The following is a 24,756-nucleotide window of genomic DNA, read 5'->3' on the forward strand; positions in this document are numbered from 1 at the left end:
TAGGTTGGTCCTGGATATCAGCTCAGAGCTGAAATGTGGTGTGGTGGGATTTCTTGATTTGGATCCCCCCAGATTATTGATGAGGGATTGTTCACACATGGACAGTGGCCAGTTGTGTCATTTATAATGTTTCCTCTGCCCATTCCAGACTGACCAGGAATAATCCCGGGGTGATGAGTCCTTGAAGCAATTGTATGAATATTTTTAACGAGCTGTTCCCCATTTGGAGCAGTGAACACGGAACATGCAACGTAGAGCAATACAGCACAGTACAGGCCCTTCAGCCCACATTGCTGTGCTGACCATTTCACTCCGTGACTATTCTAACTCTTCCCTCCCACATATCCCTCGATTGTCATATTTCCCAGGAGAATCTAGGACACTGATCATCCCTTCTGTAAAGGAACTCTTTGTGATGTACTGAACTGATTATTTTGTGACTTCCAACACCCATCATTTTATGTTTCTTTACAAACTACTCCTTTGTATGATCATAAGTTCTTACTCCTTGGTCTAACTACACCACTGTGCAGCTGGGCATTGGTCTTCCAAACTAACAGACCTTGGATAGTCAGGATGCATAACAGCAACTCCCTCCCCATCATCCTCAAGAGGGGTAACCCCCAGCACTGTGCACTGAGCCCATCACTGTACACTCTGCTCACACACAACTGCCCGAACAAACACCCGAACAATCACATTGAGCACCCACGAACCCACCCCTCCACGCCCCACTGCTTTATTATTTCCCGTCAGTCACCGTCTGTATGACACTCCTATGGCTGGCATCATTTTATGGACATACAATCTGTCTTTGCAAATAAGCTATATTATAACCATATAAAAATTACAGCATGGAAACAGGCCATCTCGGCCCTTCTAGTCCATGCCGAACGCTTACTCTCACCTAGTCCCACCTACCTGCACTCAGCCCATAACCCTCCATTCCATTCCTGTCCATATACCTATCCAATTTTTTTTTGAATGACAAAATCGATCCTGCCTCTACCACTTCTACTGGAAGCTCGTTCCACAAAGCTACCACTCTTGGAGTAAAGAAGTTCCCCCTCGAGTTACCCCTAAACTTTTGCCCCTTAACTCTCAAGTCATGTCGTCTTGTTTGAATCTCCCCTACTCTCAATGGAAAAAGCCTATCCACGTCAACTCTATCTATCCCCCTCATAATTTTAAATACCTCTATCAAGTCCCACATCAACCTTCTGCGCTCCAATGAATAAAGACCTAACTTGTTCAATCTTTCTCTGTAACTTAGATGCTGAAACCCAGGTAACATTCTAGTAAATCTCCTCTGTACTCTCTCTATTCTGTTGAAATCTTTCCTATAATTTGGTGACCAGAACTATACACAATACTCCAATTTTTGCCTCACCAATACCTTGTACAATTTTAACATTACATCCCAACGCCTATACTCAATGCTCTGATTTATAAAGGCCATCATACCAAAAGCTTTCTTCACCACCCTATCCACATGAGATTCCACCTTCAGGGAACTATGCACTATTATTCCGAGATCACTCTGCTCTACTGCATTCTTCAATGCCCTACCATTTATCATGTATGTCCTATTTGGATTATTCTGACCAAAATGTAGCACCTCACACTTATCAGCATTAAACTCCATCTGCCATTTTTCAGCCCACTCTTCTAACTGGCCTAAATCTCGCTGCAAGCTTTGAAAACCTACTTCATTATCCACAATGCCACCTACCTTAGTATCATCTGCTTACTTACTAATCCAAATTACCACCCCATCATCCAGATCATTAATGTATATGACAAACAACATTGGACCCAGTACAGATCCCTGAGGAACACCACTAGTCACCGGCCTCCAACCCGACAAACAGTTATCCACCACTACTCTCTGGCATCTCCCATCCAGCCACTGTTGAATCCGTTTCACTACTTCAATATTAGTACCTAACGATTGAACCTTCCTAACTAAGCTTCCGTGTGGAAACTTGTCAAAGGTCTTACTGAAGTCCATATAGACAACATCCACTGCTTTATCCTCATCAACCGCTTCAAAAAATTCAATAAGATTTGTCAAACATGACCTTCCACGCACAAATCCATGTTGACTGCTCCTAATCAGACCCTGTATGTATATATATTCATATTTATTGTGTTAAGGTGTTCTTTATATTTGGATTTTTCTTGTGCTGCATTGGATTCAGATTAACAGTTGGTTCAATCTCCTTGTGTACTGGAAATGCCATTAAGCAATCTTGAATCCTGAATTTTGTGTGGAAACAGGCCCTTCTGCCCAACTGGTGCATGCCAACCAAGATATCTATCTATGCTGGTTCCATTTGCCCATGTTTGCAGTTTAAATCCACCCAGTCCATATCTAACTGTTATTCTGCACAGTTCCATCAACCTGCACCTAGACCATAGCCCTCCAAACCCTGTTCATCTGTGTATTTCTTAAAACTTCTCTCAAATGTTGAAATCAAACCCACATTCGCTGCTTCTGCTGGCAGCTCACACCATCCTATGAGCTCCTTCTCAAGTTTCCCAAAAATATTTCACCTTTCACCCTTAATCCAGGACCTCTAGTTCTAGTCTCACCCAACTTCAGTGGAAAAGCCAGCTTCTGTTTGTCCTATCTATACCCCTCATAATTGTGTATATCTTCATCGAATTTCCTCTTTATTCTCCTGTGTTCTCGGGCACAAAGTCCTAATCTCGTTAACATTTCACTGTAACTCGGGACCTCACTTTCTGGCAGCATCTTTGTAAACTTTCTCTGCACCCGTGCAATTTTATTCATATCTTCCCTTGTGGCTTTAGAAATACAGGGCACTTCCCAAAGTAGCCATGCACTTTCAGCCTTATTTTTCTTAAATAGAAAATGAATGATATCTGTGGGTTATTTTCAAGGCGATGTTGTCTAATCATTGGCATTTGCTTTTCAGATGTTTTCTTCCCCGTTGTCTCGGGCTGGCTGGTGTTCTTGTGTCTGCTCCTCTGTCTTCTGTTGATAGCTCTTGGTCTTGGCATTTTCTGGACCTTAAGAAGACGTAAATACATGAAAGGTATGGTCTTGGTCTCACGCAGCCATTGGGCAACACCGAGTCACAATTTAACCCACTTTATTTTTCATGTTACCAATGAAATTAAAACACACCCAGTGGCTACTTTATTTGGTACAGGAGTGGAACCCGGTGTTGTCTTCTGCTGCTGCAGCCCATCTGTTTCAAGGTTCGATGTGTCATGTGCTCAGAAGTGCTCGTCTGCACATCACTGTTGTAACGCTTGGTTATCTGAATTACAGTCAGCTTGAACAACTCTGGCCACTCTCCTCAGATCTTTCTCAATAACAAGCCTTTATTAGTTATTTGCATTAATGAGCAGGTGTACCTAATAAAGTGGCCACATCGTGTAGCTTGAAATAAGTAGGGGAAGCAGCATGTGTGCAGAAATAGTCTGACACTCTTTTGGATCTTTGCAAACCATGAAATCCCGATATTTTAGGTTGAGGTTGGTTGATGTGGGGGTGGGGTTCCTGTGGGAGAGGATTCAGAGAGGCCCATGTAACAATTGGCTTCGAAGTGGTTAGGTGTCTGCAGGCCCAAATCCATGTGGGCTGGATGCTTGTCCTGGGGTTGAAGGACGGTGAATGTGACTGTGGGAGGAAGGAGTGCAGCTCTCTTTGCTGTTTGTTTTGTTGCTTTTTGTGTTCTGTGTTGTTCTGCTGAACATTGTCTGATAGGTTGGAGATGGAATGTGTGGTAACACGTGCGGGCTGCCCCCAGCACATCCTTGGGTCGTGATGGTTGTTAACACAAATGATGCATTTTGCTGTATGTTTTGAAGTCAACGTGATGGACACCACGGTAATGTAGCATGGCACTATTAAAGCTCAGAGCGTTTCTTCCACGCTACCCTCAAGTTTACCTGATCCCTTTCCGACACCTCCCTCCCCTTTCTCAATCTCCCTGCCTCTATGTCTGGAGACAGCTTATCTACTGATGTCTGTTATAAACTCTCTGACTCCCACTGCTACCTGGACTATACCTCTTCCCACCCTGTTACTTGTAAAAATGCCATCCCGTTCTCTCAATTTCTCCATCTCCTCTGCAACTGCTCTCAGAATGAGGCTGTTCATTCCAGAACTAAGGATATGTCCCCCTTTTTCAAAGAAAGGGGTTCCCTTCCTCCACCGTTAACACTCCTCTCAACCATATCTCTTCCATCTCATACATATCTGCTCTCACCCCATCCTTCTGCCACCCCACCAGGGATTGGGTTCCTCTTGTCTTCACCTACCACTCCACCAGCCTCCACGTCCAGCAGCTAATTATCCACAACTTCTGCCATCTCCAGTGGGATCCCACCACCAAGCACATCTTTCCCTCCCCACTGATCTCCCTCCTGGCACATCCTTGCAAGCAGAACAATTGCTACACCTGCCCCTACACCCCCTCCCTCACTACCATTCAGGACCCCAAACAGTCCTTCCAGGTGAGGCCACACTTCACCCGTGAGCCTGTTGGGTTCATCTACTGTATCCGGTGCTCCCGGTGTGGCCTCCTGTATATCAGTTAGACCGGATGTAGATTTGGAGACAACTTCGCCGAGCACCTACGCTCCATCCACCAGAAAAAGCGGGACTCCCAATGGCCACCCAATGGGAAGTAATTCCACTTCCCATTCCCATTCCAACATGTCAGCCCATGGCCTCCTCTACTGCACAACGAAGCCACACATGTTGGAGGATCAACATCTTATATTCCGTCTGGGTAGCCTCTAACCTGATGGCATGAACATTGATTTCTCAAACTTGCAGTCACACCTCAGACCCTCCTTCATCATTCCCCATTCCCATTTCCCTCTCTCTCCTTACCTGCCCATCACCTCCCTCTGGTGTTCCTCACACTTCATCATTCCCATTCCCAATTCCCTCTCTCTCCTTACCTGCCCATCACCTCCCTCTGGTGTTCCTCACACTTCATCATTCCCCATTCCCATTTCCGTCTCCCTCCTTACCTGCCCATCACCTCCCTCTGGTGTTCCTCACACTTCATCATTCCCCATTCCCATTTCCCTCTCTCTCCTTTCCTGCCCATCACCTCCCTCTGGTGTCCCTCACACTTCATCATTCCCCATTCCCATTTCCCTCTCCCTCCTTACCTGCCCATCACCTCCCTCTGGTGTTCCTCACACTTCATCATTCCCCATTCCCCTCTCCCTCTCCCTCCTTACCTGCCCATCACCTCCCTCTGGTGTTCCTCACACTTCATCATTCCCCATTCCCCTCTCCCTCTCCCTCCTTACCTGCCCATCACTTCCCTCTGGTGTTCCTCACACTTCATCATTCCCCATTCCCATATCCCTCTCCCTCCTTACCTGCCCATCACCTCCCTCTGGTGTTCCTCACACTTCATCATTCCCCATTCCCATTTCCCTCTCCCTCCTGACCTGCCCATCACCTCCCTCTGGTGTTCCTCGCACTTCATCATTCCCCATTCCCCTCTCCCTCTCCCTCCTTACCTGCCCGTCACCTCCCTCTGGTGTTCCTCGCACTTCATCATTCCCCATTCTCATTTCCTTCTCCCTCCTTACCTGCCCATCACCTCCCTCTGGTGTTCCTCACACTTCATCATTCCCCATTCCCATTTCCCTCTCCCTCCTTACCTGCCCATCACCTCCCTCTGGTGTTCCTCACACTTCATCATTCCCCATTCCCATTTCCCTCTCCCTCCTTACCTGCCCGTCACCTCCCTCTGGTGTTCCTCACACTTCATCATTCCCCATTCCCATTTCCCTCTCTCTCCTTACCTGCCCATCACTTCCCTCTGGTGTTCCTCACACTTCATCATTCCCCATTCCCATTTCCCTCTCTCTCCTTACCTGCCCATCACTTCCCTCTGGTGTTCCTCACATTTCATCATTCCTCATTCCCATTTCCGTCTCCCTCCTTACCTGCCCATCACCTCCCTCTGGTGTTCCTCACACTTCATCATTCCCCATTCCCATTTCCCTCTCCCTCCTTACCTGCCCATCACCTCCCTCTGGTGTTCCTCACACTTCATCATTCCCCATTCCCATTTCCCTCTCCCTCCTTACCTGCCCATCACCTCCCTCTGGTGTTCCTCACACTTCATCATTCCCCATTCCCATTTCCCTCTCTGTCCTTACCTGCCCATCACCTCCCTCTGGAGTTCCTCACACTTCATCATTCCCCATTCCCATTTCCCTCTCCCTCCTTACCTGCCCATCACCTCCCTCTGGTGTTCCTCACATTTCATCACTCCTCATTCCCATTTCCCTCTCTCTCCTTACCTGCCCATCACCTCCCTCTGGTGTTCCTCACACTTCATCATTCCCCATTCCCATTTCCCTCTCTCTCCTTACCTGCCCATCACTTCCCTCTGGAGTTCCTCACACTTCATCATTCCCCATTCCCATTTCCCTCTCCCTCCTTACCTGCCCATCACCTCCCTCTGGTGTTCCTCACATTTCATCACTCCTCATTCCCATTTCCCTCTCTGTCCTTACCTGCCCATCACCTCCCTCTGGTGTTCCTCACACTTCATCATTCCCCATTCCCATTTCCCTCTCTCTCCTTACCTGCCCATCACCTCCCTCTGGAGTTCCTCACACTTCATCATTCCCCATTCCCATTTCCCTCTCCCTCCTTACCTGCCCATCACCTCCCTCTGGTGTTCCTCACACTTCATCATTCCCCATTCCCATTTCCCTCTCTCTCCTCACCTGCCCATCACCTCCCTCTGGTGTTCCTCACACTTCATCATTCCCCATTCCCATTTCCCTCTCCCTCCTTACCTGCCCATCACCTCCCTCTGGAGTTCCTCACACTTCATCATTCCCCATTCCCATTTCCCTCTCCCTCCTTACCTGCCCATCACCTCCCTCTGGTGTTCCTCACACTTCATCATTCCCCATTCCCCTCTCCCTCTCCCTCCTTACCTGCCCATCACCTCCCTCTGGTGTTCCTCACACTTCATCAATCCCCATTCCCATTTCCCTCTCTCTCCTTACCTGCCCATCACCTCCCTCTGGTGTTCCTCACACTTCATCATTCCCCATTCCCATTTCCCTCTCTGTCCTTACCTGCCCATCACCTCCCTCTGGTGTTTCTCACACTTCATCATTCCCCATTCCCATTTCCCTCTCCCTCCTTACCTGCCCATCATCTCCCTCTGGTGTTCCTCACACTTCATCATTCCCCATTCCCATTTCCCTCTCTCTCCTTACCTGCCCATCACCTCCCTCTGGAGTTCCTCACACTTCATCATTCCCCATTCCCATTTCCCTCTCCCTCCTTACCTGCCCATCACCTCCCTCTGGTGTTCCTCACACTTCATCATTCCCCATTCCCATTTCCCTCTCTCTCCTCACCTGCCCATCACCTCCCTCTGGTGTTCCTCACACTTCATCATTCCCCATTCCCATCTCCCTCTCCCTCCTTACCTGCCCATCACCTCCCTCTGGTGTTCCTCACACTTCATCATTCCCCATTCCCCTCTCCCTCTCCCTCCTTACCTGCCCATCACCTCCTCACACTTCACTTTCTTCCATGGCATTCTGCCCTCTCCTATCAGATTCTGCCTTCTCCAACCCTTCATCTGTTTCATCAATCAACTTCCCAGCTCTTTGCCTCACCCGCCTCTTCTCCCAGTTTCACCTGTCACCTACTACCTTGTATTTCTTCCTCCCCTCTCTCTGACTTCTCATCTTTTTTCTCCAGTCCTGATACGGCTCTCAGCATGAAACATCGACTGTTTACTTTTTTTCCTTCGATGCTGCCTGGCCTGCTGAGCTCCCCCAGCATTTTGTGTGTGTCGCGGACACGTTTCACTGTATGTTTCGACATAATGAGATAAATAAATCTGAATCAGAATCCATTCTGTTTCTGAAGTGGCCTAGCAAGCTGCTCGGTTGTGCTACATCCAGTGTTAAAGCAAAAGAACGATATAAGCAGATACTCCACCTGGTATCAACCCACGCGCTGAATTCTGACATCGTCAGTTCCAGTCCAGTTGTCCTTGCAAAGGTCTCCCGGAGGACATTTGAGGACAGTTGTTTGTATTTTCAGAGATCCCCCACAAAGGGATCTGTTGGCCACTTAAAGCAAATTTAGGTGACTCAGCCCTTCTACCATGCCATCATGTCTAATTTATTATCCCTCTCAACCACGTTCTCCTGCCTTCTCTCTGTACCCTTTGATGCCCTGACTAATCAAGAATCTATCAACCTGTCCTGTAAATATACCCAATGATGGTCTCCACAGCCATCGGTGGCAATGAATTCCACAGAGACACTACCCCCAGTTAAAGAAATTTCTCCTCATCTCTGTTATAAGGAACATCCTTCTATTTTGAGGCTGTCCTCTCATTCTAGTCTTCACCACTATTGGAAACATCCAGTCTATCTAGCAATATTCAATAGCTTTCAATAAGAGCCCACCTCATTCTTCAAAACACCAGTCAGTACAGGCCCAGAGCCATCAAACTATCCCCACACATTAACCCTTTCATTCCTGGAATCACTCATGAAAATCCTCGACCCTCTTCAATGCCAACATATCTTTTCTTAGAAAAGCAGCTCAAAGCTGCTCTCAGTATTCCCGGGTTGGTGTGACCAATGCTGTGTAAAACCTCAGCATTACATCCTCGACTTTGTATTCTAGTGCATGCCATTGGAAGGTTGGGGTACAGTTCCTGCCACTCTCTGTAAGCACTTTGTACATTCTCCCTGTGAAATACAGTATTCTGATTTTTTTCCCACATTCCACACATGAGCTGTTAGGGTCAGGATGAGTGAGTTCTAGTCGTGCTGTGTTAGCACAGCATCACTTGCGGGCTGCCCCCAGCTTTTCACAGACTGTATTGGTCATTGATATAGACAATGTATCTCACTGTGTGTTTTAGTGTACAGGTGATAAACAAAGCTAATCTGTTATACTGACCAAGGCAGCCCTTGTAGGCAATATTCTGGAGTTGACTGCTGTTGTCCTTAGGTACTCCCTGTCCTGCTGGCAAAACTGGCCCAGCAGTGAGACCGATACTTATGGGAGCAGGTAGCACTGGAGTCCGAGCATTGACTACCGATCCCGTAATATCCAGTAGAATTGGGTTCAACGTGGACATGGACATCTCCTGCCAACTACCCAGCAGTGACCTTCTCAGCCAATGGAACCGTGCTGCTCAATGTTCAACATGTATGGAAGAAGCACTGAAAATAGTAATTGTACAAAACAAACCCTGGGTAGAGGGCCTCTCCCTTCAGGAATCACTTGGCAGCATGGTCACTGATCAAAGTGGTCAAGGCACGAAGGACCAGGATGCCATATTAGGACGGTAGTGATTAGCGCAATGTTGTTACAGCTCGGGGCATTGGAGTCCAGTCCGGTGTTCTGTGTCCTCCCTGGGGAATGTGTGGGTTTCCTTTCGGTGCTGCAATACCCGTTAATAGATTGATTGGTCATTGTAAATTATCCTGTGATTGGGCTCGGGTTAAATTGAGGATTGCTGGCAGCACTCCTCGAAGGGCAGGAAGAGCCTATTCTGTACTGTATCTCTAAGTAAATAAAAATAAATCTGAAAAAATTGGATCCGCAAGTGGAAATGTGCAAACAATCGTGAGCGGATGAACTTACTTGATTGGCAAGAATGACATCTCCTTATGGCAAATGGATCTGTCCATGGCCACATTACAAAACTGACCACTTGTGGTGTTTCTGGAGATAAGGTGACACCCAGCATTCCCTCCATCCCAGAAGTCAGTTGTCAGCCAATAAGCTTCACTCCATGGGATATCAAATAATGACTGATAGCTTTGGATACAGCAACAGTTATGGACCTGACATTCCTTCTGTAGTACTGGAGTTTGCATTCGCTGGTGCAATTACTCGTTCAGTTTTGAAATGCAGAATTCACTCTATTCATTCATAATTATAAGCAGAAATAGATGTTAATGAGAGCTGCTGGTGTTTATATTAACTACAATTCCCTTGTTGAATTTTCTAGGTCTAGAAGATGACGAATCCGTCAAACAGTATGGTGAGTGTATAATAACTGAAATAAATGCACTATAACAATGAATAAACTCCCAGCTCTTGTAGATGTGCCTTGTAAAGAGACCATAAGGTATAGTAAGACATTAGGCCATTCAGGCCATCGAGTCTGCTGCACCATTCCATCTTGGCTATTTTATTATCCTTCTCAACCCCATTCTCCTGCCTTCTCCCTGTATCCTGGCTAAAGGAATTCCTCCTCATCTCTGTTCTAAAGGGACGTCCTTAATTTTTTTGAGGCTGTGCCCTCCAGTGCTAGACTCCTCCACTGTTGGACACATCTAATCTACCTCAGCCTTGCAATATTTGACAGGTTTCAGTAAGGCACCAGCGGCTGAAGCTGCAGTACAGGGTTGTTAAATGATGTACTGAAAATTGACAAAGCATTTAGACCATAAGATATAGGAGAAGAATTAAGCTATTTGGCCCATCAAGTCTGCTCCACCATTTCATCATGGCTGATCCATTTTCCCTCTCAGCCCAAATCTCCTGTCTTCTCCCAGTATTCTCTCATGCCCTGACTAATCAAGAATCTAACAACCTCTGTCTTAAATATTCCCAATGACTTGGCCTCCTCAGCCACTTGTGGCAATGAATTCCACAGATTCACCACTCTCTGGCTAAAGAAATTTCTCCTCATCTCTGTTCTAAATGGATATCCCTCTATCCTGAGGCTGTGTCCTCTGGTCTTTAGGCTCCCCATCATAGGAAACATCCTCACCACATCCACTCTGTCCAGGCCTTTCAACATTCGATCAGTTTCAATAAGGTCATTCCTCATTTTTCTGAATTCCAGTGAGTAGAGGCCCAGAGCCATCAAATGCTTCTCATATGACAAGCCTTTCCGATCCGGAATCATTTTTGTGAACCTGTTTGAACCCTTTCCAATGGCAGCACATACTTTCTTAGTTACGAGGCTCGAAAGTGCTCTCAATACTCCAAATGAGGCCTCACCTACTGATTCTTGAAAGATCATTATATGTGCCTTCACAATATCTTGAGCCACCCCTTTCAGAACCCTGGGATGTATACCATCGGTTTAAGTGACTTATCTACCTTCAGTTTCCCAAGAGCCTTCTGCCCATTAATGGCAACTTCACACACTTCTGCCCCCTGACTCTCTGGAACTTCTGGCACACTGCTGGTGTCTTCCACAGAGAAGACTGATGCAAAATACTTAATCAGTTCATCCACAATTTCCTTGCCCCATTACTACCTCTCCAGCATCACTTTCCAGCGGTTCGATATCTACTCTTGCTTCTCTTTTACACTTTATCTGTCTGAAGTATCCTCTTTAATATTATTGGTTAGCTTACCTTCTTATTCTATTGTTTCCTTCTTTATGATTTTTTTAGTTGCCGCCTTTTGGTTTTTAAAAGTTTCCAAATCCTCTAACTTCCCACTAATTTTTGCTGTATTATGTGGCTTCTCATTACACATCGGTGATTATATAAAATTATAAGCAAGCATAGGAAAGGTAACCGACAAGAAAAATATCAGCTCTACACTCCAATCCCACACATGCAATGTCAACTCTTTACAGTAACAAAACATGACAAAGCCCTATTCTCCTACAACATCCAGCTAAAAAGCTTGGTGGTTAGCTAAAAGGTTTGCTAAAAAGCTAAAAAGTGGAGGGAGATTCGTAAGATTACTTAAACACACAGCCTCTGTTTGTAAAGGATAAGGAGATCTGTATCCCAGAATAATGCATTTGTGGTAATGCATCACCTCAAATATAGAGGTGAGTCATTTAGGACTGAGGGTCTGTTAGTTCTCTGATCATCTGAATTTGATTAGAACATAGAACCTACGGTAGAACAGTACAGCACAGTACAGGCCATTCAGCCCACAATGTTGTGCCAACCATTTACCTACTTCAAGATCAATACAACCCTTCTCTCCCACTTAACTCTCATTTTTTTCTTTCATCCATGTGCCTATCTCACAGTCTCTTTAATGCTTCCAATATGTCTGCCCCTACCAGCACACCTGGCAGTGCCGAGGTGTATGCCGAGGAACTTAAAGCTGTTCAGGCTCTCAACTCCAGATCCGTTTATGTCTATAGGGTTTACCCTGTCTCCATTCTTCAAGCAGTCCGCAACATTGAGGGAGAAGTTGTTTTCTTGATACCACTGTGTCAGGCTGATGACTTCTTCTCTGTAGGCTACCTGGTTATTATTTAATCTAACTCTGTAACATCAGTGTGGATCTGTAAGTACCAACCTTTGTTTCAAGACCTGTTTCCTTGTGAGATATTGCATGGTGAAAGGCTCTTTCAAACTGTACAAAGATGTGACATTCAATTTAATCACACAGCAAACACAAACCATTTTTGCTTGAATTTACATAATATAAGTGACTTGCAACTTTTCAAAATGGGGAATAAAGGAAGAACAACCTGATGTTCATTTCCCATGCCTCCAGAGTCATAAAAAGAATCACAGAGTACTACAGCACAGATACAGCGGGACATTGATAGCGTCAGCTCAACAAGCTTTTTGAGGATGTGACTAAACACATTGATGAAGGAAAAACTGTAGATGTAGTGTATATGGATTTCAGCAAGGCATTTGATAAGGTACCCCGTGCAAGGTTTATTGAGAAAGTAATGAGGCATGGGATCCAAGGGGACATTGCTTTGTGGATCCGGAATTGACTTGCCCACAGAAGGCAAAGAGTGGTTGTAGACAGGTCCCATTCTGCATGGCGGTCGGTGACCAGTGGAATGCCTCAGGGATCTGTTCTGGGACCCTTACTCTTCGTGATTTTTTATAAATGACCTGGATGAGGAAGTGGAGGGAGGGGTTAGTAAGTTTGCTGATGACATAAAGGTTGGAGGTGTTGTGGATAGTGTGGAGGGCTGTCAGAGTTTACAGAGGGACATTGATAGGATGCAAAACTGGCTGAGAAGTGGCAGATGGAGTTCAACCCAGGTAAGTGTGAACTGGTTCATTTTGGTAGGTCAAATATAATGGCAGAACATAGTATTAATGGTAAGACTCTTAGTAGTGTGGAGGATCAGAGGGATCTTGGGGTCTGAGTTCATAGGATGCTCAAAGCAGCTGCACAGGTTGACTCTGGGGTTAAGAAGGCATGCGATGTATTGGCAAGCGGTAATGTTGCAGCTATATAGGACCCTCGTCAGACCCCTTGGAGTACTGTGCTCAGTTCTGGTCGCCTCACTACAGGAAGGATAGGGAAGTCATGGAAAAGATGCAGAGGAGATTTACAAGGATGTTGCCTGAATTGGGGAGCATGCCTTATGAAAACAGGTTGAGTGAACTCGGCCTTTTCTCCTTGGAGCGACAGAGGATGAGAGGTGACCTGATAGAAGTGTATAAGATAATGAGAGACATTGATCGTGTGGATTGTCAGAGGCTTTTTCCCAGGGCTGAAATGGTTGCCACAAGAGGACACAGGTTTAAAGTGCTGGGGAGTAGGTATAGAAGAGATGTCAGGGATAAGTTTTTTATTCAGAGAGTGGTGAGTGTGTGGAATGGGCTGCCAGCAACGGTGGTGGAGGCGGATATCATAAGGTCTTTTAAGAGACTTTTGGATAGGTACATGGTGTTTAAAAAAAAGAGAGCCCAGTAATTTCTAAGGTTGGGACATGTTCAGCACAACTTTGTAGGCCGAAGGGCCTGTATTGTGCTGTAGGTTTTCTATGTTTCTAACCGTTAGTTTTTAAAGTTAGGTTTAAAGGCTTCTGCATGTCCTAGCTCACTGAGATGTAGATGTCTTTCTTAAGGAAAGACACTGGCTGATGTATGGTCACACAAACATCAGTATTAACCAGATATGTTGAAGGAGTGTAGGCCTTGCACTGAGGATGGTAGGGCACTGAAGAGTGTGGGAGAACAGCAGGATCTCCTCCCTCAGAGTGTCAGACACCCTGAGCCAATAGGCTGGTCCTGGACTTATTTCCACTTGACATGATTAACTTATTATTATTTAATTATTTATGGTTTTATATTGCTATATTTCTACACTATTCTTGGTTGGTGCGGCTGTAACGAAACCCAGTTTCCCTCGGGATCAATAAAGTATGTCTGTTTGTCTGGGAAAATAGATCCATGATTTCTTGAAAGTGGCATCACAGACAGACAGGGTCATCAAAAGATCTTTGGAAAATTGTCCTTCTTAAATCAGAGTATTGAGTGTTGAAGCTGGATGTTATGTTGAATTTGAATAGGGTGCTGGTGAGGCTAAATTCGGACTGTTGTGTGCAGTTCTGATCACCCACCTACAGGAAAGATATCAATAAGATTGAAAGAATACAGAGAAAATTTACAAGGATGTTGTCAGGACTTCAGGATCTGAGTTGTAGGGAAAGTGTAAATAGGTTAGGACTTAATTTCCTGGAGCACAGGAGAATGAGGGGAGATTTGATAGAGGTATACAACATTATGAGTGGTACATATAGAGTAAACCAAGCAGGCTTTTCCACTGAGGTTGCATGAGACTACAACTAGAATTCATAGGTTAAGGGTGAAGGGTGAAATATTTAAAGGAGAAATTGAGGGGGAACTTCTTCATCAAAGGGTGGTGTGAGTGTGGAACGAGCAGCTAGCAGAAGTGCTGGACGTAGGTTGAATTTCAACATTTAAGAGCAGTTTAGGTAAGTACACGGATGGGAGGGATATGGAGTGCAGGTTGATGGGATTAGGTTGACTGACGTTTTGTGGACTAGATGAGCTGAAAGGCCTGCTTCTACGCTGTAGACACAGAGAACTCTGTGGAGATGTCGACTGCAGGATATCAATTGACTGACAAACCAAGAGAATGACCCTGCTGTTTCCCTCCAACCGAGGAAGCGCAGTCTGGTCCTCCATTTAATATTTCTATGAAAAGATCACTTCTCCATCAGCACAGCACCCCACGGCATTGCATTGAAATGGAGTCTGTACGTTGAGCCTGAGTCTTTCACTTATGTTCACCTCCTCTGCCAGGGAAGTGAGGTTACCCACCCTAACCTTGGGCTATCATAGAAAATGACCAATAACTTTGCACCAATAAGGTTATTAAAGTATATTTTTCTTAATTTTTTTAGGCCACTGGAAACCTCTTGTTGAGTCAGGTAAGTCATAATATTTAACAGAAATGTTATGAAAATGTTGAGGAACGTAGATTCCCCGTGCACCATCAGTTTAAACTCCTCTAAGCTGCAGAATGGTGAGAGTCAGAACAAACAGCGACAGGGCATAGTTAGAGAGGGTGGGAAGTAGATTGGAGGGATATCACCAAGGAAGACCATCTCAGTGTTATCATATGATAGATGTCTGAGTCAGTGAGCCCTCTGGAAGCTGGAGGCCAGACATGTCCTGAGGCTGGAGGACTGACTGTGAGTGAGTGGGTGGATGGGAACGAGGGAGCAATGGCCTGGCTTTACTGTTATTGTTATTGTTGTTAGTGGAGGTGGTGTTGCTGGAGTTGGTGTTGGTGCTAATATTCTTGTTGCATGTGCTCTTCTGAACATTTTGGTCAAATTATGTTGGCCCTGGAATGTGCAGTGACACTGGTGGGGTGTCCCCAACATATCCCCAGGATGTGCTGGTTGTTAACACAAGTGAAGCATTTCACTGTATGTGTCAATGTACATGTGATAAATAAATGAATCTGAATGTAGTAATGGGGGGATGTCTGTCATGCTGTGAATAAAACTGAAATGTTGAAAATAATTAACAACAATATGATGTAAGAACATAAAGAGGCCATTTGGCCCTTTGGTCTGATCCACCACTCCATCATGGATGATTTATTATCCATTTTAACCCTACCATCTCTGTGCAACATTTCACCCTGACTGATCAGGAACCTATGAACCTTCATTTAAAAATACCCAAAGACCTGGCCTCCATAGTCATCTGTGGCAATGAAATCCACAGATTCACCACAAACCTGCTGAAGAAATTCCTCATCGTCTCTCTTCTGGGGGGATGTCCTATTCTGAGTCTGTGCCCACTTGTCCCAGACCCCACCCCCACTATAGGAAACATCCTCTCCTTCTCCCCTTTATGTGAGCCTTTCAAGATGTTAGAGATTTCATTGAGATTCTCTCTCCCCCACCCTCTTCAACATGCCCATTCCTCCAAACTCCTGCAAATACAGCCTCAGAGCCATCAAACACTCCTCATGTGTTGACCCTTACATTCCTGGAATCAGATTATATTTCAGTCCCTTTGCACCCATACAACTTCTGATTTTTTTAGAACAGTGTCTGTGCTGGGGTTGTTTACTTTGGAAATCAGATTCGGGTGAGACTTCAACTTTACGTGCCCCCGGTTAGTGTAATTATGCAGTCTGTTCTACACCCTTCAACCTAATTACAACATGACCTACCTCGGGGGCGACCCAGCTAAATCCAATTTCAAATTTGATCGTTGCTCTCTCAAAGAAAAATGAAGATTAGCTTTACTTGTCACATGTACATCAAAAACATAATGAAATGTGTCCTTTACATCAAATCGAATCAGTGAGGATTGTGTTGCCCCTTAACTCAAATGTTGTATTTCACTGTATGTTTTGATGTAAAATGATGAATTAGTTGTGGGCATGCTACACTGGCACCGGAGCATAATGATGCTTGCGAGCTGTGCCCAGTACATCAGACTGTGTTGGTCACTGATGCAGAGGTGCATTTCACTTTGATTTCATGTTTCGATGTACATGTGACAAATAAAGCTAATCATAAACTTCCAATTCAAATGAAGGTTGAACATTATGAGTATAATTGCATGGTAATTCAATGTACAGGGAAAGTTTTTCCATACTAACTGGCTGTTTTTGTTTCCAGATTGGGAGATCATGTGTAAAAATCCAGGTAAGATCTTTGATTGATTACGATGGGTATTTTGGCTCCATCTGATGTTGCATCAGAATCAGAGTCAGGTTTGTCTACATCTGCGGCGTATGTTGAGAAACTGTGGTCTTGCGGCAGCAGTACATTCCAATGCATCATAATAAAAAACCTATAAGTATATGTATATATTTTGACAAATTAAATAAGTCGTGTAAACAGAGAGGGAAAATAGTTGAAGTAGTGATCATAGGTTCACTGTCCATTCAGAAATCTGATGGCAGTGGGGAAGAAGCTGTCCCTGAATGTTGGGTGTGTGTCTTCAGGCTCCTGCACCTCCTCCTCCTCTGACGGTAGCAATGAGAAGAGGGCAAGTCCTGGGACATGGTGCTTCCTATGATGGATGGTACCTTTTCAAAATTCAAAGTACATTATTATCAAAGTATGTACATGATATACAACCTTGAGAGTCAACTACTTGCAGGCAGCCGCAAAACAAAGAAACACAATAGAACCCACTGAAAGAAACCGCACAGAACAAAGACCATCAAACACCCAATGTGTGAGAAAAGATCAAATTCTGCAAACAGTAAAACGTAAACAAATCACAGGTGGAGTCTCCGAAAGTGAATCCACAGCCACGGAGCCAGTTCAGCAGCACAACTGCATCACCTTTATATCTCCGTGATGGTGAGGAGGCTGGTGCCCATGATGGAGCTGGCTGAGTTTACACATTTCTGCAGCTTTTTTCCCATCCTCTGCAGTGGCCCCTCTACCAGACAGTGATGCAACCAGTTTGAATGCTTTCCACAATACCACTATTGAAATTTGCCAGTGTCTTTGGGAACATACCAAGTCTCATCAAACAAAAGAAAGATAGTCATTGTCAGACAGACAGACAGACAGACATACTTTATTGATCCCGAGGGAAATTGGGTTTCGTTATAGTTGCACCAACCAAGAATAGTGAAGAAATATAGCAAAATAAAGCCAGAAGTAATTAAATAATAATAAATTATTCCAAGTGGAAATTAGTCCAGGAGCAGCCTATTGGCTCAGAGTGTCTGACACTCCGAGGGAGGAGTTGTAAAGTTGTAAAGTAAAATCCTCTTTTCAGACACCACCGTCAGAGAGTCCAATTCCACCCCCACAACACCACTGGCCTTGCGAATGAGTTTGTTGATTCTGTTGGTGTCTGCTACCCTCAGCCTGCTGCCCCAGCACACTACAGCAAACATGATAGCACTGGCCACCACAGACTCGTAGAACATCCTCAACATCGTCCAGCAGATGTTAAAGGACCTCCATCTCCTCAGGAAATAGTAATGGCTCTGACCCTTCTTACAGACAGCCTCAATGTTCTTTGACCAGTCCAGTTTATTGTCAATTCGTATCCCCAGGTACTTGTAATCCTCCACCATGTCCACACTGACACTTTGGATGGAAACAGGGGTCACCGGTGCCTTGGCCCTCCTCAGGTCCACCACCAGCTCCTTAGACCTTTTCACATTAAGCTGCAGATGAATCTGCTTGCACCATGTGACAAAGTTTCCCACCGTAGCCCTGTACTCAGCCTCATCTCCCTTGCTGATGCATTCAACTATGGCAGAGTCATCAGAAAACTCCTGAAGATGGCAAGACTCTGTGCAGTAGTTGAAGTCCGAGGTGTAGATGGTGAAGAGAAAGGGAGACAGGACAGTCCCCTGTGGAGCCCCAGTGCTGCTGACCACTCTGTCTGACACACAGTGTTGCAAGCGCACGTACTGTGGTCTGCTAGTCAGGTAATCAATAATCCATGACATCAGGGAAGCATCCACCTGCATCACTGTCAGCTTCTCACCCAGCAGAGCAGGGCGGATGGTGTTGAACGCACTGGAGAAGTCAAAAAACATGACCCTCACAGTGCTCGCCGGCTTGTCCAGGTGGACATAGACACGGTTCAGCAGGTAGGTGATGGCATCCTTAACTCCTAGTCAGGGCTTTAGGCGAACTGGAGGGGGTCTAAGTGTGGCCTAACCATAGGTCGGAGCTGCTCCAGAACAAGTCTCTCCAGGGTCTTCGTGATGTGGAGGTCAATGCCACCGGTCTGTAGTCATTGGAGCCACTGGGGTGTGGCCTTCTTTGCCTTATTTGTAACTGCATCAAGCTGTTGGGCCCAGGCTAGACCTTCCGAGAAATAGACACACAGGAACTCGAAACCGCTCACCCTTCCCCCACTGATTCCTCAATGGTGGGTGTTCTCTCAACTTCCTCTTTCCGGTCTACAATCAATTCCTTAGCCTTACTGACAATGAGTGCAAGGTTATTGTTGTGACACCACTCAACCAGCTGATCTGTCTCTCTCCTGTGCTTCTCCTCATCACCATAGGAAATAGTTGTGTCATCAGCAAATTTACAGATGTTGTTTGTGCTGTGCCTGGATACACATTAATGGTTGCAGAGAGAGTAGAGCAGTGGGCTAAGCACACGTCCTTAAGGTGCACCAACGCTGTTGATTGTCCATGAGGAGGACAATGTTATTTCCAATCTGCACAGGCTTTTAGTCAAGGATCTCATTCACTGATCATGTTGCTACTCAGTCTCTTTGGATCTCAGCTGCTTAGCAACATATCAAATGTCATCTCTTTCCAAATTATTACTGAGCTTTGTCTCCAACTACCAGACTGCGTCCATTTTTTCCCTTGCAAGGAGCAGGAATGCATAATGCCTCATCAGTCTAACTCCACCTCCTATCATTTCCTGTTAGTGACCATCTATGTCAGTGTCAGGCCACCCATCCTGAGAAGTGAGATCCTAGAACGCTGCCTTTCTGTGACTCCAGGTTCCTCTTTCTCAGACTATCGGTGTAGAGCAGTTGGATCTAATTCCTGATTCCCTCCTCAAGCCTGTTTTGGAGAGTTTACCCATCCCATTCATGTGTGTGCCCTGGCAAAGGTGTTCTCCTGGTCCAAGCTGACCAGGCAAGTATCCGCCCACTCTCTTGCACGTAGGTAGTTTGTATCTCTGAGGATTGCATAGAACATATATGTCAAACTCAAGGCCCGCGGGCCAAATCCGGCCCGCGGTGGAATTATCTTTGGCCCGCGAGATAATATCTAATTACTATTAAAGCTGGCCCCAGTAATCGAAGCGCCTATTGCGTATGATATGGCTAATGCTGAGTTTATTCAGGTACCAGGTTTTCAGGGTTTTTAGTGTTTATTTGGCAGTCTTGCTCGGCAGTCTTCTTCATAAGAAACGGAATTTGTAAAGTGAAACACTTTGTAGTTATAGCAGAGACTGAGACACATGAGAGCAGGCTGAAAAAACGGAGGCAACGAAAGCTGCGTTTGCACGCGTCCGACTGATCCGGCCCACATGAAGCTGCATTTTGCTCAATCCGGCCCGTGACCTAAAATGAGTTTGACACCCCTGGCATAGAACATGGAACAGTACAGCACAGCAACCAGCTTCCACCACAATGTTGTGCAGAACCAATTAAATTAGTGATCGAGTGACCAACTGAACAAATCTCCTGAGCCAACATAATGACCGTATCCTTCCACTTTCCTCACTTGCTAAAGTCTATCTAAACAACCCTAGAAAGTCTGTAAATTTTATTTTTGTAAGTCATTTTCAATATGAATAAAGTATATTTTAATCCAAAAACGTATCAGGACTACAAAGTAGTAGTATGAAGGGGACTGGGACTGATTGGGGTTGCTCTGCTGGAGCCTGACACAGTCTGAGGATCACAATGAGGAACTGCAAACAGTCCTTTCAGGTGAGGCAACAAGCATGTCCACACCATCTGCCAAAAGTGGGATTTCCAGGTGGCCAACTGTTTTAATTCCTATTCCCACATGTCAGTCCATGGCCTCCTCTTCATTACCATGAGATTGATCGCTCTCAGGTTGGAGGAGCAACACCTCATATTCCATCGATTTAGCTCCAACCTGATGGCATGATTATCAATTTCTCCAACTTCTGGTCATTTGTTCCCCATTCCCCTTCCCTCATCGTCAATTTCCTATGCCGGCCACATAAATAGATTAAAATTATTTATTTATTCTCCTCACCTGCCTATCACTCCTCCTGGGTTCCCTCTTCTTTCCCTTTCTCACAAGTTCCTCTCTATTCTCTATCAGATTCCTTCTTCTCCAGCCATTTACCATTATCACCTATCACCTCCCACCTCCTTATTTCCTGCCACTCCCCTACCTACCGACTTCACCTATCAAGTTCTAGCTTCCCTGACATCTAGTTTCCTGTCTGATCCTTCACTTACTGACCTGGTGCTCTGGTTCCCAGCCCCCTGCAAAACTGGTATAAACCATCCTGAGTAGCATTAGGAAACCCCCTAGCCAGGATATTCCCATTTCAGTTCAGGTTGCAACCCATCCATCTAGTACTCTAACCTAATTACAGGACAACTTTTAAAATGACCAATTAAGCTACTAACCGGTTAATGGGGAGAATGTACAAACTGCTCCCAGACGGCGCTGGAATTGAACGCTGAACTCCGTAATGCCCTGAGCTGTCATAGTGGTGAACTAATTGCTATACTACTGTGACAAATATGTAATTTGATAATAAATTTGCTTTGAATTTGATGTTTTAATTGAATGTTGCTGCTGGTTACTCTCAGCTTATAACCTACATTATAACTGTTATCAATTTTTCCCATTTCTTGCAGCCTCTATAAAACTGGACACAGAAACAGCACATCGACAACTGGAGATTTCAAAGGATCAGAAGAGTGTGAGACTGACGAACTCCCAGACAGATGTTCCTGAAAATGAGGAGAGGTTTACAGCCTGGGAATGTGTGTTGGGATCAGATGGATTCACATCAGGGAAACATTATTGGGAGGTAGAAGTTGCGGGAAATCACAAGTGGTCTCTGGGAATTGCTGGAGAGAATGCAAATAGAAAGGGTGACCTTACATTAAAACCAAAGAATAAATTCTGGTCCATTGGGCAAAATGAGAAAGAAATCCATGCAAACGATAATGATAAATTGGATATCTCTTATCAAGAGGTTCCCAGGAAGATAGGAGTTTATCTTGATTATGATACAGGGGTAGTTTCATTTTACGATGCAAACACCAGGTCTTTCCTCTACACATTCAATGAGAAATTCTCTGAGAAGCTTTACCCTTTCTTTCACACAACACATCAGAAGAGATGGCTGAAAATCTGTTCCAAGCAGGAAACAAAACCCAGTAATCATTCTAAAAATAATGTCATTTAACACAGCAGGTCTGTGCAATATGGATTAAGTATGTGTGGCTGAGAAGCTGGGGCAGGGGCAGGGGCAGGGCTCGAGTTCTTGGATCATTGGGATCTCTTCTGGGGGAGGTATGATCTGTACAATAGGGGTGGGTTGCACATGAACCTGGGGGGGGCAATATTTTTGTGGGTGGGTTTGTTAGAGCTGTTGGGGAGGGTTTAAACTAATTTAGCAAGGGGGTGGGAACCAGAATGAAGGGACTCAGGTTAGAACAGATGGTAAGAAAGCAAAGATAGCATGCAGTCAGATTGTCAGGAAGGGCAGGCAGATGATAGGACAAAATTGCAGTCGGCAGGGTGAGTATCAGTGCATTAGGGGAGCAGAATCAAAAAGGGTAGCAAATACGGTACTCAAAGTGTTATATCTTAATGAATTGAGAGTAAGAAATAGGGTGAATGATCTTGTTGCACTATTACAGGTTGTCAGGTATGAAGTTGTGGCCATGACTGAATTGTGGCTGAAGGATGGTTGCAGTTGGAAGCTGAATGTCCAAGGTTACACACTGTATCAGAGGGATAGGAAGGTAGCTAGAGGGGGGTGGAGTGGCTCTTCTGGTAAAGAATGGCATCAAATCAGTAGAAAGATGTGACAAAGGATTGGAGGATGTTGAATCCTTGTGGGTTGAGTTGAGAAACTGCAAGGGTTAAAGGACCCTGGTGACAATTTTATTCAGGCCTTCCAACAGTAGCTGGGATTTTGAATACAGATTTCAACGGGAAATTTTTTTAAAAAGGCATGTCAAAAGGGCAATGTTACGATAGTCTTGGGAGATTTAAACATGCAGGTGTATTGGGAAAATTAGGTTGGTAATGGATCTCAAGAGAGTGAGGTTGTTGAATGCTTACAAGATGGCTTTTTAGAGCAGTTTGTCATTAAGCCTACTATGGGATCAGAAATACTGGATTGAGTGCTATGTAATGAACCAGAGGCAGTTAGGGAGCTTAAGGTAAAAGAACCCTTAGGAGCCAGTGATCAAAATATGATTGAGTTCAACTTGAAATTTGATAGGGAGAAAGTAAAGTCTGATGTAGCAGTATTTCTGTGGAGTAAGGGAAATTACAGTGGTATGAGTGAGGTGTTGGCCAAAGTAAATTAGAAGGAGCTGCTGGCAGGGATGACGACATAGCATAGCTTGAGTTTATGGGGAAAATGCGGAAGGTGCAGGACAGATGTATTCCAAAAACAAAGAGACATTCAAATTGCAAAATTGTACAACCATGGCTGACATGGGAAGTCAAAGCTAATGTAAAATCAAAAGAAGGGGCATACCACAAAGCAAAAATTAGCCAGAAGATAGAGGATTGGGAATCTTTTAAAAACCTACAGCGTAACTAAAAGAATCATTAGAAGGGGAAAGATGAAATATGAAAGCATGCTAGCAAACAATATCAAAGTTGATAGTAAAAGCTTTGTCATGTATGTAAAAAATAAAAGAGAAATGAGAGAGGGTATAGGACTGCTGGAAAATGAGGTCATAGAAATAATAACGGGGGACAAGGAAATGTCAGAGTAACTAATTGAGGAGTTTGCATCAATCATCACTGTGGAAGACACTAGCAGTGTGCCAGGTGTTGTAGTGTGTGAAGGAAGAGGAGTCAGTGCAGTTACTATCAAAAGGAAGAATATGCTCAAATTCTGGAATACCTAAGGGTACATAAGTCACCTGGAGCAGATGAACTGCACCCTAGGGTTCTGAAAGAGGTAGTGTTAGAGATTGTGGAGGCATTAGCAATGACCTTTCATAAATCATTGGACTCTTGCATGGTGCCAGATGGCTGGAAAATTACAAATGTCACTCCACTCTTTAAGAAAGGAGGAAGGCAGCAGTAAACCTGACCTCAGTGGCTGGGAAGATGTTGGACTCAATGTTAAGGATGAGTTTATGGAGTACTTTGTGACACAGGACAAGATAGGACAAAAATCTTGCCTGACGAACCTGTTGGAATTCTTGGAGGAGATTGCAAGTAGGATGGATAAAGGAATGCAGTGGATGTTGTATTTTTGGACTTTCAGGAAGTCTTTGGCATGTTGCCACACATGAGGCTGCTTACCAAGTTAAGAGCCCATGGTATTACTGAAAAGTTACTAACATGGTTATAGCATTGGCTGATTGGTGGGAGGCAGCGAGTGGGAATAAAAGGATCCTGTTCTGGTTGGCTGCCAGAGGGTAGCAGTATTCCACAGGGGTCGGTGTTAGGACCACTTCTTTTTGTGCTGTATATCAATCATTTAGATGATTGAATGGATGGCTTTGCTGCCAAGTTTACAGATAATACAAAGATTGCTGGTGAAGCAGGCAGTGTTGAGGAAACCGATAGGCTGCAGGAGGACTTAGACTGATTAGGAGAAAGGGGAAGAGAGTGGCAAATGAAATACAATGTTGGAAAATGAATGGTCATGCACTTTAGTAATAGAAATAAATGTGCAGACTATTTTCTAACTGGGGAGAAAATCTTAAAATCTAAGAGGCAAAAGGACTTGGGAGTCCTTGAGCTGAACACCTAAAGGTTAACTTGCAGGTTGTGTCAGTAGTGAGGAAGGCATTGCAATTTTAGCATTTATTTCAAGAAGTCTGGAATACAAGAGCAGGGATATGTTGCTGAGACTTTATAAGGCA

The 24,756-nt window shown here is 44.8% G+C and overlaps 1 protein-coding gene across 4 annotated transcripts in view; it reads left to right on the top strand.

Annotated features, from left to right (window-relative positions):
- Positions 1 to 22,170, top strand: part of LOC140737847 (butyrophilin subfamily 1 member A1-like) — a 43,046-nt gene extending 20,876 nt beyond the window's left edge. For 3 of the 4 annotated variants that reach the window (XM_073064568.1, XM_073064558.1, XM_073064576.1), the window contains exons 5-9: positions 2,943 to 3,062; positions 10,023 to 10,055; positions 15,123 to 15,149; positions 16,866 to 16,892; positions 21,544 to 22,170. In XM_073064568.1, coding sequence (XP_072920669.1) covers positions 2,943 to 3,062; positions 10,023 to 10,055; positions 15,123 to 15,149; positions 16,866 to 16,892; positions 21,544 to 22,100 — 764 coding nt within the window. In that variant the 3' untranslated portion in view covers positions 22,101 to 22,170. The remainder of the gene's footprint in view (positions 1 to 2,942; positions 3,063 to 10,022; positions 10,056 to 15,122; positions 15,150 to 16,865; positions 16,893 to 21,543) is intronic. The other variant, XM_073064587.1, reaches the window with a different exon arrangement.
- Positions 22,171 to 24,756: the final 2,586 nt, after the last annotated feature.

Source organism: Hemitrygon akajei, chromosome 2 (genome assembly GCF_048418815.1).
Source record: "Hemitrygon akajei chromosome 2, sHemAka1.3, whole genome shotgun sequence".
Classification (NCBI taxonomy): Eukaryota; Metazoa; Chordata; class Chondrichthyes; order Myliobatiformes; family Dasyatidae; genus Hemitrygon; species Hemitrygon akajei.